Here is an 18,293-nt window from a genome sequence, read left to right on the forward strand (position 1 = left end):
CAGGTGAGACTCTGGAACACTTTGCCTCTTCTAGGGAAATAGAAATATTAGAAATTAGATGTTCTACACTGTAACTACAGTTCTTGTCTTGAAAAAGAACAGGTGAGGTATGCTAGCTTGAAGCCACGTTAAGAGACACTGGCATTGAAACACCTGCACCACCAGGTACCATTTTTGTTTTTCTATTGACTTAATATCCATAGCTGAGACCTTTACTTGGAGGGGTCAGGCACTGAATGTGGTCATAGTTTCACTTCTCGTGAAGGAAGATGACTGTGTGCTTCCTGACTAGAGTGAGACCATAATTCTACAGTGGTCTTTATCCCCTATCTTCCTACCAGCAGGAAGCTCCTGTTGCCTAAAAAAGAATAAGATTCAGCCTCAACACTAAATAAGTAGCCTCAACGATACAAGGATTGAAAAACTGCCCATGGTAATACTTGTATTTCTGTACCTTCCTGCTACTGTTCACTTGTTACATCTTGTCATATTAGGCACTCATACGCTGCCCTTTACGCTTTGTCATGTGCATCTCAGACTCTTGCACTGAAACGTAATCACTTTTGCTGTCACTTCACAAGGGAAAAAATGCAATGAAAATAAAATCACTGGGACAAGCTGGCAAAATAACCACCCAAAATTGTTTAGCCAGAGCTCCTTAGTCTTCATCTGACAGTAAGACAGACATAAACCCACAAGTTTAAAGAGGAACTAAAAAATGAAGACAATTTGTATGTTAAAATTAATTCATGCAGCTTGCAAAGACACAGAGCTTTTCTGAGTGCCATTTTTTAGTTCTCTTAAGATACAGCATTGTTTTATAGCATTTGGCACAGGTTCAAAGCAAGAATCTGGTGGCACTGCAGGACACACAGCACAAACATCCACACCAGTGACTGATGAACTCATCACTGAATCTCATGATAATAATTAAAAAAAAAAACAACACACCACTTTCACTGAAATATCCTATTATCCTATTAAAGGGGGGGAATCAAGGGTTTGTGAAATGAAATATCTTTGTCCCCAGCTCTGCGTTTAATCTGAACTTATTAGGGAACTGCAGGCTTCATGGAGTCCTGAAGTCTACAACACAGACGCAGTCTCCAGTTACTCGGTGTACTGATGGTTCTGCCCTCACAAAAATAAAGTAAAATAGCACTCAGACAGCTGGTTTACTCTTCTCCAGCCCTTGACTATGGGAAAACAACACCAGTAATTAAGGGGAAGACAGGCTGCCTCCGCCCTCTCCCTGTGGCTACAGCAGAGACCACAGGTCCAACACTCCGGGAAGGAACAGGACGAGAAGAGGCAAAGCACAGAGCAGGCCTGGACGTGGTTATGTGACGCAGAGCACAAGCATCATATCAGGGATCAACAGCAGCCTAAGCACCTTATAACTTAGGTTACAGCTAACAGCAACACTGACGTGGTATTTGCACATTGTTCAGGAATAGCCTGATGAAATAGCAAGCTACTAACTGGAAAAGTTAGAAATTAGTATTTCATTTCAAGGGAAGGACAAAATCCCTCTCATCTTGATACACGTAACTTTGAAAGAAAAGCTACTGAGATTGCAAATTGCCTACAATCAAGTAGCAATGAGTATTATCATTTACTTAAATATCTAATTTTTCAAAAACTGATGTTTTTAATAAGTTGAAGGCATTCCAACCACTTCAAAAATGCTAGCATTAAAAAGTTGTCTCTTCTAAGAGATGACAAATCAATTTCAACTACAGTAAAAAAAACTGAAAGAGTGACAAGTAATTGCTAATTTTTGTCTGGACTTTTCTATTCCTCAATTCATTAGTGATCAAACTGTTTCACTGTACTACTGTAGTAACTAGGAAAAATAAAACTATGCTGTTGGAAATTTTGGGTTGGAGAAGCAGGATAGGAATGGAAAACAATATCAAAATCACATCTTATTACCCTGTAATTAAAAAGAATGCCTGCAACCACACACAGAACATGAATCACAATTTTTACCTACTGTATCCTGAATAAAAATCAATCTTGTAGTTGTGCAATAAGGAAACGCTGAGATGAAAAGTTTTTCAGTACAAACAGCAAGTACCACTTCCAAAGAGAAAGCTTTACCATCTGGTTTTGGAGTGACTCCAGTTCTCTACTGAGAAACACAGCTTTTTCCACCAAAGGCATCTTCAGCAAGGGTCTTTTCATTTAATATTATTGCCTAGTTAAAAACAGAGACACTTGATTCAGAGAGCTTTAAGTGAAAGTTCCTTGTTTGCACTGAGGCGGCAAATGGATCCCAGTATTTCCTCATTTGCCTTGTAACAAACTCCCACAGTTTCGTTAAACCAATTTTTACTTGTGAGTGGAGGGAAAAAACAGATAAGCTCTGTGTCTCAGTCTGTCATGTGTCTCAAGGTTATTCTATAGAAAACAGTTAATCCAAGAACTAGACGTGTTCTATTGACATGTATTAAATTAGCAAGTCTTCCGAAGAAATGGAAAACTAAAAAAAATGAAGTTATGATTTGCAGTTTATTACTAAGCAAGTATTTAAGAAAGTGAAAACACACAATAAGAAGAGATTACAAGGAGTGCAATGTTTCCTATTGGTGAACATACTACATCCTATTTTACAGGTAAACAAATAGTTACAAACTCTCCTATAACCACTGCTCAAGTTCAGCACACCCTGAAATCATCACAGCTCCTCATGCAGAACTTAGTCCTTGCATAGGGTAGATTTTTCAAATTACCTTTTACAAATGGAGCTTAACTAAAATCTTTCACTCATTTAAACTACATATTTAACTAAATCACTAGGAGAAATTATCAGGCTTGTAGAAATCTCTAATTATGTTGTCAGGAATGCTACCAGATTTATAGACACGTTAGTACTGAGAGGACCTTTTCAAGACAGCCATCATTACCCTAAGTTTTTGCAAGCAAACACTGAAGTTTTTCATAATTTACCAGCAGTCAGATGATGCAATTTGGATCAACAGTTTCAACAAGGTTCTATGGTCAGACCCTGAGGAGATAAGCTAAATTGACTTCTACAGATAGAACTCCAAACACAAGGTTATAATAAAGAACCCTCAGCTGTTCAGCTTCTCTGCCAAATGAGCCAATGCAACAGATACTTTTAGTAGCCATCTTTCACCAGGATTACTGAAACAATGGAACATTATACAGCAACCTACCTTCCAAGAAACGATAAGAAAAAAGGTAAATTTTCAGGGACAACAAGTTATTACGACATACTTACCATACATTCAGGACTGTACAGACAGATAACACGATTCCCAACTCGAAGCAATACAAAAACCCATTAACCTGTCCCAGAGGGTTGATGAAGCACACAAAGTCAAAGCAAACACCTTAGTGAAAAAGCTGTAAGTCTGGCCTTTTCTTCTCCCACTGAAATCTGACAAAGTCCGTATCTGCAGCTTGTGCATTCTCTGATCCTGCAACCTCCTAGCACAGAATCACCACTTGCCTTTCTCAGTCTTCAAGCTCACTCCAGCACGTGTTTTGGGGAAGGGCTTGTTTTGCATTGAAGCCTTAAGACTGTGTTGAAACCCAAGTTTGGTGAACAAAGAATCACTTCTGATTGCGTAAAAGTTTTTTAGACCCTTAGCCACTTTACAGGCATCAACTGCATGAGTGGTGTTTTAATTTTTTTGCTATGGGAAGTTACAAAGGCTTCTGTTAGATACAAGCGAAGGTAACAAGCTGAAAATGTTGAAGAGTAACACGTGGTAGAATGGCTAAAGCCATAGCTATACAGAGCAACCCAAAATTAACACAAGCAAGCAGATGTTTTTCGTTTCAGCTGCTTCTCAAACCTTGTCCTAATTTATAATCCAAATTCCCACAAGAGTGGAAAAAAGATCAAATATGTGCATCTTCCTCACTTCCATCACAGCAAGCACTAAAACAGCCTCAAACAAGAAAGTTTAATTTACCAGACATCAATGTTGCTCTATTAAAGTTTGTGCTTAACTAATCCATCACCCTCCAACACTACTCTGCAGTGAGGAAAGGCAGAGAATGACCAGGTATCTTGGGCTCTCCAGTAATGACGCAGCCACTTCCAATGCTGCACACAGGTTGGTAGCACGCTGGAGGAGATCCATGCCCATACTTGTGAGATTACAGATCAAAATGACAGCGTTTCTTTTTCAGTGTAACGATATTCTCTTTTCATACATTAACCATCACCCCAAAACACAAACACAAATCAAAGACCCCGCTCATTCTTCCTCTCCCATTTTTTCAAACACGTTTGTCCAGTGAGTGAAGCGTAAAAATAATATAGACCTATGTCTTGGTTTACAGATAGTTTGTATTTACAACAGTCTCACAGAGAAGGAAGGGAACAAAACTAAGGAGCAGATGATACAGGGCATGAAAGCTATTAAAAACTACAGATCTTTACTGAGCATCTTCAATGAATTTCTGCAAAGATTGACACAGACCCTGATTTTAAGGAGGGGAAAAAAACCTCACACAAGGAGAAAGAGGCTTGGCTGCTTTGACATCTGATAAGTAAATCAAATAGCAACTTGTAATCCTGGACAATGACGGTGATCAAATAATCAGTCTGGAGATAATATAATGGAATTCAGCATCCGGACTAGTAAACATATCTCACTTCATGCAATGATGGCTCTAGTCAAAAGCCCAGAAAATAGAGTGAAATAAAGCAATAAGCATCCTTTAAACTCAGTGGGAAAAATAGGACATATATCATAATTTCCCCTATATCTCCACTCCTTTTTAAGAGCATGAGCTGAAAGAAATTTACATGCTTATACAGGTGCTGGCAATTACAAATATTTCCCTCAACTTTGCACTGACTAATTATGGAAGATACAAGGTTTTCACATATTTATAAGTTCCAAGACTAGCATAACAATTCTGTCAACATGAATTTGTCAATAATTATTCTCTCCACCTCTTCAATTCACAGAATCACGGAATGATGGGGGTTGGAAGGGACCTCTGAAGATTATCCCATCCAACCCCACCATTGGGGACCATGGATTTGTGAGGATCCAGTTTGCCTAAATGATCTCTAACCCAATCCTCTTCAACCAATGGGAAGTCTTCCCTTCTCCAGATTGCTGGCCCGACTTTCCTGAAAAGCCTGTAGCCATCCATATGACTTCATTCCAGTCATGCGAGCTGTCCCACCATGTCTCTGTAATTGCAATGAGATCGTGGCCCTGCAACTGCACGCAGATCTCTAGTTCCTCCTGTTTATTCCCCACACTGCGGGTGTTGGTGTACAGGCATTCCAGAGAGGTACTTGAGCACGCAGGTTTCCCTGGAGGGGTGCACAAGGATCCACTACAGCCATGACCACCTTGAGGTGGTTGGTGTTCTGGCTGTCATCTCATGAGGCAGTTAGGGCACCTTTGTCGCTGCTGTGGTTGGCCTGGCTTATTCCCCCATTGGATGCAATGGCATTAGCTTTGGCACTTTGGTCCCCACCCCCCGAACCCTTCATGCCATCACAGACCCAAATGTTGCACAGCAGCAAGAGAGGATTTGTCCATTCGGTGAACACATGCTCTCAACCGCCGGGTGTGCATTTGAGGTGACAAGTAATGACCAGATCTCTACAGCCTAAAAATTAACGGTGGTTAGACAAATATCAAAAACTAAATATCTGTTCCCCCTAGAGCACTCTGTTTTGCAATGAAGCAGATGCCGTCTCCTAATTTTTAACAGCAGGACAGTGGAGTATTTACAGGAGTCAGCAGTACTGAGTTTCTATGGAGTCTTAAAACATCATTGCCACATTAATCAGAACTTCTTTGCCTGCTTTATTAGAGTTTAATATATGTAGTGTAGATTAAGTTATTCTTAAATGCCTGTTACAGATCCAGTAGGTAAAGGAATAATTTCTGTTAAACGTCACAGGTAGAAATGAGTACACCAAAAGCTTTAATGAATACCTGTTAGCAAAGTTACTTTCAGATTAGCATAGCTATAGTTAGCAATTCACCCACAAAGCATCAATCCTTTTTCTATTCTTTCCCCTCCCACCCATAAAAAAAGCCGCTCTTTGAGCAAGTATCTATATCCTAGAAAAACTGAACAACAATACATACTCTTAGGTTATGGATTTAATGCAAATTAAAAGGAGACCCCCAAAAAAAAACCAACCCTAAAAAAACATTTCTGATATTTCTTTCCTGCAGATACTCAGAAAAACCAAGCATATACAGTGGATTATATTTACTTCAAGACTGCTCTCCAGCTCTGTGAACAGAAACTGAAGTGGGTTTGGGTATTACCAGCTCTCCACAGTGCCATCAATATTGCTAACACTTTTTCAGATTGTCTCCCTGAAGCAAGATAAGACCCAGAAAACATAACTACCTGTCAGGGGCCAAAGCTTCTCTGCCTCAGGTAATGCCAGACTGCTGATGTGGTCTGAACAGCTCAGACAGGCAGAGTGAAGTTCTGTTGTGAGATAAATTAAGACCACCACTCCTGGAAATAATGTAGGAAAGGCTTAAAGCTTCCCAAAACTTGTCAAGAGAGCAAGAGACTTTGGAACCCAGATTAAACCAAAATCTACCCTGAAAGAAAGGTGACAGGGCTGTGCTAACAACCCAAGCCAAAAATACTCATGCTCGTTCCTCAGTTCCTCAGACCTGCTCATTTCCTCAAAGCAGTATTTCATGGCAGCAAGCTGTTTCAAATCTGCCACGGGTAGGACTGCATTATGTATTTTTAGGTTTTTTTATCACATGGATTGTAGGCCATTTAAATATTATTAAAAGGACCACTTGAGACTTTCTACACAATCTTACATTGTTTCCATTTGCATTTTCTTAACAGAAGTTACAAAAATAAGCTGGTTACAGGACTCATTTTTAATACTCTCTTATTTCATTGACAGTATATGTTGATTAAACTTGCAACATCAAGTCCTTTATTCTGAACAAAGGTATTTACTCTTAAAACTGGTTATGTCAGAGAGGAGGATAAACTGACAGAAACAGTGAAAAAGTAGGATGTATAAAATTCTTATGCATGTTTACCTAAGCTCGCTCTTTATTTTACTAAGTCAGAGCCCAGCTGGCCTGATGGCCCCATCCAGTTGAAGAGGTGAGACAGACTCCAGTTACTTCACCACTGCCAAGATACCAAGAGCTGACACTGCATGGCTAGAGATGGATGCACATCTTGTTTTACAAGAAAAAAGAGAGAGACTAGGCTGGTATGATTGACAATTTCTTTGTCAAATGCTTCACAATCCTGAAATATCCATGTTCTTGCACCTCCCTGCAGCACTTGAATAGACAACTTTATTCTAGCAGTTGTTCTACAGCTAGGTTTGCTATTTTACCTCCCTTCACAAGCTGAGGAAGTGTGGGATTTGATTCCCATTTCAGGAATTACTGCAAAAGGCAGTTGGACTTAAGAGTAGAAAACTGCCTGCTTGTCCATTTTACAAACAGACAACTACGCATATGCTCACAAATCGGGAGCTAGAACTGAAATAAGGTTCCTGTGAAGAACGTAGACGAGCTTCTCAGCCTTCAGGTTATTACCAGAGCTATAACACTGTCGTCAGGTCCCCTGTGAAACTGTTGTTGGAGGACTGCTTATTGCTTTAAATAATGCAATACTCCACAACGGCATTTTGGCAGTAAAGAAATGCTCACAGAGCATATGTTGCTCCAAGAGATAATTTAACTTGTCTGACAGGACTCAAATTTGAGTACCTAAGGCTTCTAATTTTTAAGTTAAATTAAATTATGCAGAGCATATCACGGCCATTGAAAAGCACAATGCACTCTTGCAAGATATCACTGATGCAATATAGATCCCTCCACCTCTCGTACGACAGCAGTTTATCAGGATCAGCTGGCGGGTATTCTTGGGTTGGGGGTGGGGCCATTACTTACATTCAGAGACAGGTTTTCAAGTTATTTCAGTAGAAACATAAGGCAAAGAATTACATCAGAATAATTTTTTTTTTCAGAAATCAAGTCTATATCTTGCATGTTCAAAGTTCCAGATGTTTTTGAGATTGAGACACTTCATTACATTCTTGTCTTTTGCCTCCAGGTTATAATATTCAGTGTCTCACTGAAACACACCTTTAGATAAAAACTAAGTGATAAAATACCCGTTGAAAAATAAATTATTGCTATTAGTAAAAGCTTCAGAATAAGAGATTTGTGGCTGACAGCACACATTCACAAATAAAACCTCTGCACCTGTTCTTTATTTGGTGATGTGAAATTTATTCATGATCCAGTATTCTCACTGATAACTAAAGGAATGACTAGAGAAAAAATTATTAACACTTTAAAAATTAAATAGTTGTGAGCACTCAAAGATGAAATTGACCTACTCATCACTTGTAAACAAGAGAAACAAAATGGCAACAACAACTGGAAGAAAGTGAGCTCATGCAGAAGGATTTAAAAGAGCAACTATATTTTACATGTCTTGAAAAGACACATCTCTAAGATGACCAGGAAACAAGTAAGCTTAGTGCCACAGCAGTACACAAACAGCAATTCAGTGATATGGTTATATGGATGGTAAGATAACCACTAGGTTTAAGCAAGATAACAGACCACATGATAAGAAGGGGTCTGGTTCTTGTCTGATAAATTGGAATATTAACCAAAAAAAGGAGGTACACTTGCACCACTTTTCTTGGTGTGTTACAGAAATGGCTTATTTGCCCCAAAGTCATCACTGAAGAAAGAGAAGAGCGCTGGAAGAGTACACCAAAAATAGCACACAAATATTCATACAAGAGCTACCTATATCTTACTGACACTGTTGGTCGCTTCCAGTTAAACGCTAGCAAAAGACAGCATGACAAGACTAGATTAAATAATTGATAGAAAATAATAAATACCAAAAACACATGAAAACACTGAAGTTTGTCACTGACACCACTACCACAGCTTCATATATCTGGAACAATCAACTGACTGATCCAATGTTGGCTTGTTTCAGCATAAGGCCAGAATCCCACAGAGATCAGCACAAACTTAGCATTACACAAGCAGGCAGTCCTCCGTTTGTTTATAGGCATCATTCTGGAAACAAAACTGACATTAAAAAGAAAAAAAAATAAATGAAGACTTACTTATCAAGGAAGTCCTTGTCCACAACTGCACAGATATCAAGCAGAGGATTTCCCATTCCAAACAGGACATTTTCACTGTAAGAGAATCAATTATTTCAAGTTAGCTTAGCATTAGTTTATTGTTCCGAGTATAATATGTTGAAGTATAATAGTATAATAATGGTTTTTATTAGAGAAGTTTTTCTTTAATACAGCTAAGGAACAAAAAGATACACATTTTGCCCACCACAGCAGTCACATGGAGACCCGGCATACAGACAGAGGGTCAAATCTGAGTGAAGTAGCATCCTACAATAATCTTTGTTGATCAATATGTAAAGGTATACATTGTGTTAAGCTTCAATTCACTCAGATAAACAATTAGAGCCGCATGCCACATTCCGTAGCTTTGAAGGATTCCATTCAGCTTGTAATACCAGCTTTGAGACAGGGGGAGCATCAGACCAGGTTATCAGAATTTCACTGAACAGACTTAGCTGCTGGGCTTACTCTGCTACTGACCAATAATTAACAATTTAAGTCTGTTTTAATAAACCTAAATTAAGATACTATGGATTCTGCATTGTCAGCCATCTACTGATAAGAATGTACATACTTTTTAATGAATTTTAAATCCATTGCCACAACTTCTGCCACACAGAATTAAGACATCAGAGATATTATAAACAGCTGGAAGAGCTGGCTTTAACTGTTTTTAAGATTCATTCAGAAACCATGTGCTACTTTTTCCTGAATAGCATGTACTTGGGTGATAATGCAGTAATACTAAAGGATTAGATACGTGGCCTAGTGTCAAGTAAGAGTGAATGCAGCTGTTCTTGAAGGCTGCCCGAAACTACATCCAAACCCACCGCATTCCTTGCTAAGCTAACACCTGCTGCCTCCAGCTGGCAAGGCAGGCCCTTGCTCTAGCCACCAAAGGTAGCTTCAGTATGACCACCAGATATGCCTCCCTCTTTACTACGTCTCCACCAAGTATTTGCAGAGAAAGCATATTCCCCGTCTCTCCGTCCCACAAAAAGTACTACCGTAATAGTGCGGTTGGATCCAAAGTTTATCTGCAGTTTACCCAAAGCTGCGTAACAGTGTCAGCTGAATCTCAAAGAGAGTGAGCTTTCCATTGTTCTGGCCCATTTAGAGCAAGTAAATGTTTTAGAGGCTCGACATCTGCCTACTAAATGATTGATTTCTTTAATTTCTGCTCAGCAGGATAAGAAAAAAAGAATACAAAAGAAGCAGAAAGGGGGTGATACGGAACAATCTCATGCTATGAAAAGCCCTTAGCTGACAGAAATTCAAAGCTACTTGCCAAAAATACACAGTCAAACTTCTTCCTCTTTACGATGACACATTAGCCTCCATTAAATGCTAAATTCTGAAGCATTTATGAAATGAAGAAGTGGAAAACATGATTAATAACCTTGATATTGTGACATAGAAAACCATGCTTTAAGTATCCTGGTTTTTGCTGTAGCTTTAAAGACAGGCCATTAGAGTCCATTTCTCTGTAAATGAAATGTGGAAGACACTGCTTTGTGAAGACTGAGCCAGAAGTCCAGCCCACGCCTAACTGAGACAAGCAACATCTGCTTAGTAGAAACCTGTAAGACTCACTAAATACTTTTGTCAGTGTGGAAAGTAGTATCGATTCTTCTAAATAGCATAAGTGACACCTAGCTAGAAGAAAAGAAGAGGGAGAGACAGATGACAGAAAAGAAGACATAAGGGTAAGAGGGATTGCAGTTGTAGACCCAAGACAGGACATTCTCACCCATTTACAAACAAAGTATTGCATCAATGCTATTGCAGGACAATGAATGAACAAGTCAGAACTCTAAAAGTGCTGAATGCAGATTTGTCCCAATCTATGTGCTCCCGTACTTATGTTTAGCTATTTTCACATTCTGTGAAATTCTACACATAAATAATTTTGTACCTACACTTAAGGAAAAAAAAAATGCCTATCATGGATAACTTCTATACAAGAGAAGTATCAGCACTTAAGTGTATGGTATGCCAGCAAACAGCGGCTGTACTTCAAAAACTCTCTGAAATACAGCTGACTTGTTGAGGTCACTACCTATGAAGAAATTACCCTGTTCAACAGAAAAACAAAATAGAAGCTACCAGATATTTAACAAGCTATGGGCTGCAGAACATGCTGGTCAATATACTGGAAGCAGCACGAGAGGGACTTTGTGCTGGTTTAGCATCCACAGAAGCTCTGTCAAGCCAATAAGGTACACGCGAACTCCCAATGTGTCTCCAGCAGCAGGAACTAGCACGTCCAGTGCCATGTAACGAGCTGCCTGGATTAAATCACATACAAGTCCTGTTCCACCCCCAAGCCTTCCTTCTCCCACAGTGTTTTATAATCATCCATGTTCAAGTATTCCAGAGGCTGTGTAGTAGGGTGCCATGTGGGATGGGAAGTTTAAAAGCCAAGGTAGCCATCACTGGACTGGTAAGTGTATGCTCAGAAACATGCCCCTGAAACTTCTGGGCAAACTCCCCAACTGCAGCATAGTTATTTCTCACAACCAAACGTAGGATAGCAGAACTCGACAGCTTTTCAAACATGTAAGACATTGAGTACATTACCTGCTTGATTTCTATGATAAAAAAAAAGGTCTTCAGCTAGATGTCTGAATTAACTAAGTCCCAAGGTTCTAGAACTAGGTATTAACATTCCATTGGCAAAAAGGAGAACAATCCATACGCTCCATTTGTAGTGGAGACTGTAGTTGCACCATTCCTTCACTGACACTGCATTTGGTAAAAATACCTTTCTGGGCAAAATGGGAATAATCTAAGCAATCTCTTTCCAAGTCACAAAATCTAAAAATTCAACAAGTTCAAGCAGACATTTAAGATCACCACTGTGACCGGCATCTTCTAATACAAGCTTTGAAAAACCACAATCTGGAAAGTCCAGTGTTTCTACTGTTAAAGACTTGGCTGCGTAAATCCTTCACATGTTCAACCTGATTAGCCCAACAGTGGCTATGTCTCAGCGCAGTGCCGGTCACCCTTCCCTTCTCCAGGGGCCGCAAAGTATCTGCGCTGTTATGCCACTACGCTTTTTTGTGGCACAACACGAGGTATACAGTTACTTGGCTACAGTCTGCTCCTCTGTAAAAATGAAAATTAAAAAAAAAAAAAAAATCACATATATGCTGTAAAGCCGCATATTGTAAAAGCATGAAATTAAAAATATTTAGGATCTTAGAGAATGCTAAATTTACAAATCTCTGGAGCAAGAAGCTGAGATATTCAACTGTTATATTCTCACCAAGCTTAAAACTTTCAGCAATACTTGTGAACCTTATCGGTCTTATGTTTGCTGTTCAGTCACACAGGACACCTGCATTGATTAAAATTCCAGGAATTTTCCAACCAACTAGAATCATGGATTGTCCTGAGCTGGAAGGGACCCACACGGACCATCGAGCCCAGCTCCTGTCCCTCCACAGGACACCCCAAATTCACACCGTGGCTCTGAGGGCCTTGTCCAAGTGCTTCTGGAATATCGCCGGGCTGGTGCCGTGATGCCTCCCTGGGGAGCCTGTGCCAGGGCTCCACCACCCTCTGGGGGAAGGACCTTTCCCTAATGCCCAGCCTCACCCTCCCCTGGCACATCTCCCTGCCGTTCCCTCGGGTCCCATCACTGGTCACCAGAGAGCAGAGACCAGCCCTGCCCCTCCTCCTGCCCTCGGGAGGGGGCTGCAGAGCGCCATGAGGCTGCCCTCGGCCTCCTCTGCTCCAGCTGAACACACCAAGGGACTCCAGCCGCTCCTCGTACCGTTTCCCCTCTAAACCCTTCCCCAGCTCTGTGGCCTCCTCGGGACCCTCTCCAGTACCTTTATACCCCCAATGTCCTGCGGCGCCCAACGCTGCCCACAGCGCTCGGGGTGAGGCCGCCCCAGCGCGGGGCAGAGCGGGACAATCCCCCCCCTCGCCCGGCTGCGATGCAGGGCTCGGTGCCCCCCAGGGCACGGCTGGCCCTCGGGGCTGCCAGGGCACGCTGGGGGCTCGGGTTCAACTTGCCGTCGGCCAGAGCCCCCCGGTCCCTGCAGAGCTGCTCCCCAGCCCCTCGCTCCCCAGGCTGCCTGTACAGCCAGGGCTGCCGCGCCCCGGGGCAAAACCCGGCACTTGCCCTTGTTAAACTCCACACGGTTGGTGACTGCCCGGCTCTGCGGCCTGCCCAGATCCCCCTGCAGGGCCTCCCTGCCCTCGAGAGCACCAACAGCTCCTCCCAGTTTTGTGCCATCTGCAAACTTAATTAGTATTCTTCCAAGTCATTTATGAAGACATTAAAGAGTACCGGCCCCGAGATGGATCCCTGCAGAACCCCTCTAGCGACTGGCCACCAGCCCAATGTAACCCCATGTACTGTGACCCTTTGAGCCCAACCCATCAGCCCATTGCTCACCCCCTGCACTGTGTGTTTATCCAGCTGTGTGCTGGACATTGTGTCCAGGAGGAGGCTGTGAGAGACAGTAAAACTACACGTAAAACACAGTGAGGAAAACAGCAACAGTCTCCTGAAATGTGAGATTTCACAATACACAGGTTATTTGGGAAAGATACCTCTGCAACAGGCACAGAGCAAATGCTTACGTACTCCACAGCCTCCCTGACTCTCTCCAGTCCTTCTCTCACACGGGAGTGCTGGTATCGAATCATCTGAGAAGGACCTTCTCACTTAACTCGACTAACCTACTGCAGAAGATTATGTGGCTCAGCTCTTCAAAAAACAAGGGACAACCCTCCACCTGCACAAATCAAGGGCATGTTATTGGCTATATACAGTCAGTATATCTACATGTGTGAGTGTATATATATGTACACACATACACACAGAGAACATGTATATATGAGAGCACGATATATACTTTTTAAACTCTAAGAATAAGATGTTCATACACATCAAAAAGATGTTTGGACACAGAAATAGACTGTCCTTCTAGCAGGCAAAGCCACAGCAACAACAGTAACTTACTTTACAGAAAGCTTAGCGGCACACGTTTGCATTCTGAACTCTTGACAACAAGCAATACATTTTATGAGTTTGCCATTTAACTTTGGACCAGATGAAGAGTGAGTTGTAATTATAAGGTCAAGCAATGTAATTTATTAAATATGAATACATCTTCACCTGCTAATTATGGCATTTTGTTTGGAGATTGCCAAGATGATTGATTTTTCACAAATAGCCAGTGTTTCACATATTATTCTTATCACAAGTTGCAGAAGTAATGAAGTGAAACCAACTGGATGAAAACAAAACAAAAAACCCAACCAAACAAGAAAACCTACATCAGTACTGAGCTACCCTTTAATCATTTTTAAGAAGCCAACAAAACAAACCATAACGGAACAATCCGGAAAGCTGTGTCCAATATCACAGTTATACATGACCAATGCTCCACTGTTGCAGGCATTTTTAAAAAGGTGGTCCTGTTTCAAGCTGGCTGCTGAACGTTAGCAGCACTGTATCTAACTACCACACAATATTGTTATCGCCCCATGCTGCCGTGCACTTCAGTGGAAGAGCAACATCAAAATATCAGTGAAAGCATATTATTAGTTACTGGCACAGAGACAGAGGAGTATTTTGAGCCCTTGGATACTGGCGTGTCTTGCTTAGAAAAAAAGATATCCTATTATTGCCTTAAAAATATTTCATATTTTTCTTGTTAACTGCTGCAAAAATTTTCTGATCTACATAATAGTAACTAATGGTAAAGGAAGACAAGGTGAAAATGTCGCTTTTTTTATTGCTCTAGAACAGCCTCATCCTGATGTGCAGCTATAATATGCACTTAATATCCAGTTCCTGTGCTAGGACATTTTAGTCAGAAATTCTTAATAAAACACAATTGGGACATTCAGGTGTCCCAGCTGCATGACAGCCTGCTGTATGCATAGCCTTTCCTTTACAAATATAAGATATGGCATACGATCTAAAGTGTTAGTATTTCTACAGGGTTTGATTATGCCCTTAAAAGAAAGGCCAAACAAGGCACGTTCTAAGCCTGTTCTCAGGATATCCATTTCAGTCACAAAGGAACTTAGTTAAACCCCATACAACAAGATTTGCATTTATCAAAAAAATCATTTATACAGGTAGTAAAACCAGCAACAGTTCCAGACTCATAGCGTTTGAATGGCTATAAGCTCTCACCTCAGACCATAATTCTCACGCCGTCTACCTGCACAACATAAATATAAGCAAATAAGATAGCATTCACCATTAACCATAACTTGTCTAACACTAAAGGCACCACAGAACTATTATTTTGTGATTCCAGAGTTCAGACCGTTTCTCTTGCATCACTCTTCAGCAAATCACTTTAGTGTATAGACCTTAAACGTAAAAGTAGCCTGTGGGACTGCTCACATGCTTTCCTTACTCAGGTCCTAAGTAAAGGCAATATTTGGCTAAGGAGTTGCAACTTTACATGCTGACCTAGAGGAGTATCTTCAGTGAAGATGTCATTCGTTATGAAACATTCATAGTCTTCTAGAGTGACACACTCAGAGCTTCCAACTTAGAAGCCAAGCCTAAAAGCCTTGGCCTTACGTAAGCAAGGCTGCCGCAGGGAAAAAAACCCACCGTTCCACCACTGCCCGGCTCCTCAGGCCGCTGCGCTAACCCCTCAAGCTCAGAGACGCTACTGCCATTTCCGAGAGGTACCGTCGGCGCCCCTCGGCCAGAAACAGTGCAAAATCCCACCCGTGAGTTTCGGGGGTGGAGAGGGGAGGTGGGAGAGTCGCCTTGAACCACCGCCGGACTCGGAGTCTGCGAGTTTAGGCATTTCTTTAGCAACCGAGGGACCGATCAAAACAGCTACGTGATGAAGGCTACGGGTTCGCTTCGCGATACCACCCCCGCCGTAGGATGGAGCGTTTTAGGAAGCGAAAAGGCTTGTAACAATCCTTTTCACCGAGTGTGAAGCGAAGGGCTGGTCCTTCGGCTGTCGCTGACGAACCGACACCCCCGCAGCTCCCCAGACTGCCATCGCCCCGCCGCTCCTCGCTCGGGAGGCGCGTAACGTCGGGTTCCAGCCTCGGCACGGGGCGCCGGTGCTTTAAGCCCCCAACTGCCGGAGTCGACGTCCGCCCCCACGGAAGATGGGACCCCACACACACACACCCCCCACAGAAGGGGGCCGCCCGCGCTCGGGGGCCGCCCCTGCCAGCGGCACCGCCGCGGAGCGACGCCGCCCGAACCCCCGGGGCCGCGCCGCGGCCGCCACCCCGCCGCTCCCCTCCGGGGGCCCGGCCCCGCCCGGCGCACCGCTCCCCGGGCCTCTCGCCCGGGCAGGGGACGAAAGGGCGGCCGCCGCAGGGCTGCCGGGCGGGCGGCGGAGGGACGGGCATCGCCGCGGGCCGGGCACACCGGCGACGGGCGGCGGCGCGCGCCCACCTGAGAGAAACCCCGCACACCCCGGGGGGGGGGGGGGGGGGGGGAAGGAGGCCGCGCCACCCCGCACCCCGAAACGGCGCGGGTGGAGACGGGGGGAAGCGCTGGGCTCCGGCGGGACACGGCGCCGGGCGCCCCCACCCCGCCACCACCTCAGCGCCCGCCGCCACCATCAACCCCCTGCCGTGGGGCGGCGGGCCGGGCTGCGGGAGGCGCGGCGGGGGCTCGGCGTTACCTGAGGGTGGGCATGGCTCCCCGCCGGCAGCGGCTGCGGCTCCGACACCGGCGTCGCCTCTCCGCCCGCCTCGGCCGTGACTGAGCCGCCGGCCGCGGCCCGCCCCGCCCCGCCATTGGCCGGCCGGGCGGCGGGGGCGGGCCGGGCCCCGCGGGGCGCGGGGAGCCGCGGGGAGGCGGCGGGCGGCCCCGCGCCCCGCGCCGGGAGCTGGCGGTACCGGGGGCGGCCCCGCCCGCCCCGCGCCCCGCGCCCCCGGCCGCCATCTTTGGTGCGGGCGCCCCCGCGCCCCTCCTCCGGCCCCGGCGCGACCGCTCCCGTCGGGGTGCGGAACGGCACCCCCGCCGCCGCCCCCCGCGCCGGGCCGGCGGGTGCCGAGGCGCCGGGCGCCGCTACCCCGCCGCGGCTCCGCTAGCGGGGCGGCCGCGGAAGGGCAGCCCCTGCTCGCCCGGCCCGGCACAAGCAGAGCGGCCCTGTCAGCACGGCAAAGCGGGGGCGAAGGCGGCCGCCGCACCCCGGTGCGGGCCCGGCCCTTCCCGCGGACCCTGCCCGCACCGCAAGCACTGGCTCAGAAACTGAGGTCAGAAAGGGTTGTTTTTGCCAAAAGTGAATCCCGCGTTGTTCTACGTGCTGCTGTGTCACCTCTCATTAAAGATTTAAACTTCACAACTGCCTAATCATGCGGTTATTAGCCTCAGTTTCCCTTCCTCTTCAGCTACAAAATGGGAATCGTGCACTCGGCAAAATGAAAGCCAAACTTCTCAGCTATTTGCTGATTTTGGGGTGTGACAGAAGGGAGGACGCCAAAATTTCAGACGTTTGTGATGCTCCAGGACCCGCAGCGTCACTTGAACGTAACAGGACTATTCATGTTCAATGCCCGACGTAGGACAAATTTCCGAGGTTCTCCAAAGCGGACGCTCAAAAATTAATCCCCACCTACAAAATTCTCATTATTAAAGCGTGTCAGGGTCTTGAAAAGGCAAACTAATTGGAGCAGAAAACACACTCATCCCCTTACTTTTGCAACACACAGGGCGACAGGTCCTCAGATCCTGACGGAGGATTTTGAAATCTAATAAAATGCAAATACGGTATTTGGATATATAATGGCTGTATCCTCTGATCCATGGTGAACAATAGATTATTCCTAGTTTAACGTCTTCAGTGCCTGATACCAAACCTCTGCTCTGCAACTGAAAGCGGAGGGGAGCAATCCCATCACAGGCAAATCTAACAACAGGAGTAGCACAGCTGGGTTTTGTTGGTCCCATTGCTGTATTTTAAATAATAAATCAATTTTTTAAAAAACAAGATGTAGATTACCTCATAAATAAATGCCCGGCTTTAACAAGCACATAAGAATATGTAAAGGAAAACAGATAAAATGCATTAACATGATCTACATTTACAGTAATTTGTTACATACAACTGCAGGTTACGAATATTAAGCTACAGAGTCTAAATGAGGTACCCTCAAATGTTCCTAACTTTTTTTACCAGTTCAGCAAGACTGG

General features: G+C 44.2%; 1 protein-coding gene across 5 annotated transcripts in view; it reads right to left on the bottom strand.

Annotated features, from left to right (window-relative positions):
- ADK (adenosine kinase) overlaps positions 1-18,293 on the bottom strand; it is a 298,228-nt gene that overhangs the window by 272,864 nt on the left and 7,071 nt on the right. For 3 of the 5 annotated variants that reach the window (XM_064464967.1, XM_064464968.1, XM_064464965.1), the window contains exons 1-2: positions 16,780-17,057; positions 9,116-9,190 (exon numbers count right to left, since the gene is read on the bottom strand). In XM_064464967.1, the coding sequence (XP_064321037.1) occupies positions 9,116-9,190; positions 16,780-17,042 (338 nt within the window). In that variant the 5' untranslated portion in view covers positions 17,043-17,057. Of the gene's footprint in view, positions 1-9,115; positions 9,191-16,779; positions 17,058-18,293 lie in introns of those variants that run through there. The other 2 variants (XM_064464970.1, XM_064464969.1) reach the window with 1 other exon arrangement.

This window comes from Phalacrocorax carbo, chromosome 13, assembly GCF_963921805.1.
Source record: "Phalacrocorax carbo chromosome 13, bPhaCar2.1, whole genome shotgun sequence".
Taxonomy (NCBI): Eukaryota; Metazoa; Chordata; class Aves; order Suliformes; family Phalacrocoracidae; genus Phalacrocorax; species Phalacrocorax carbo.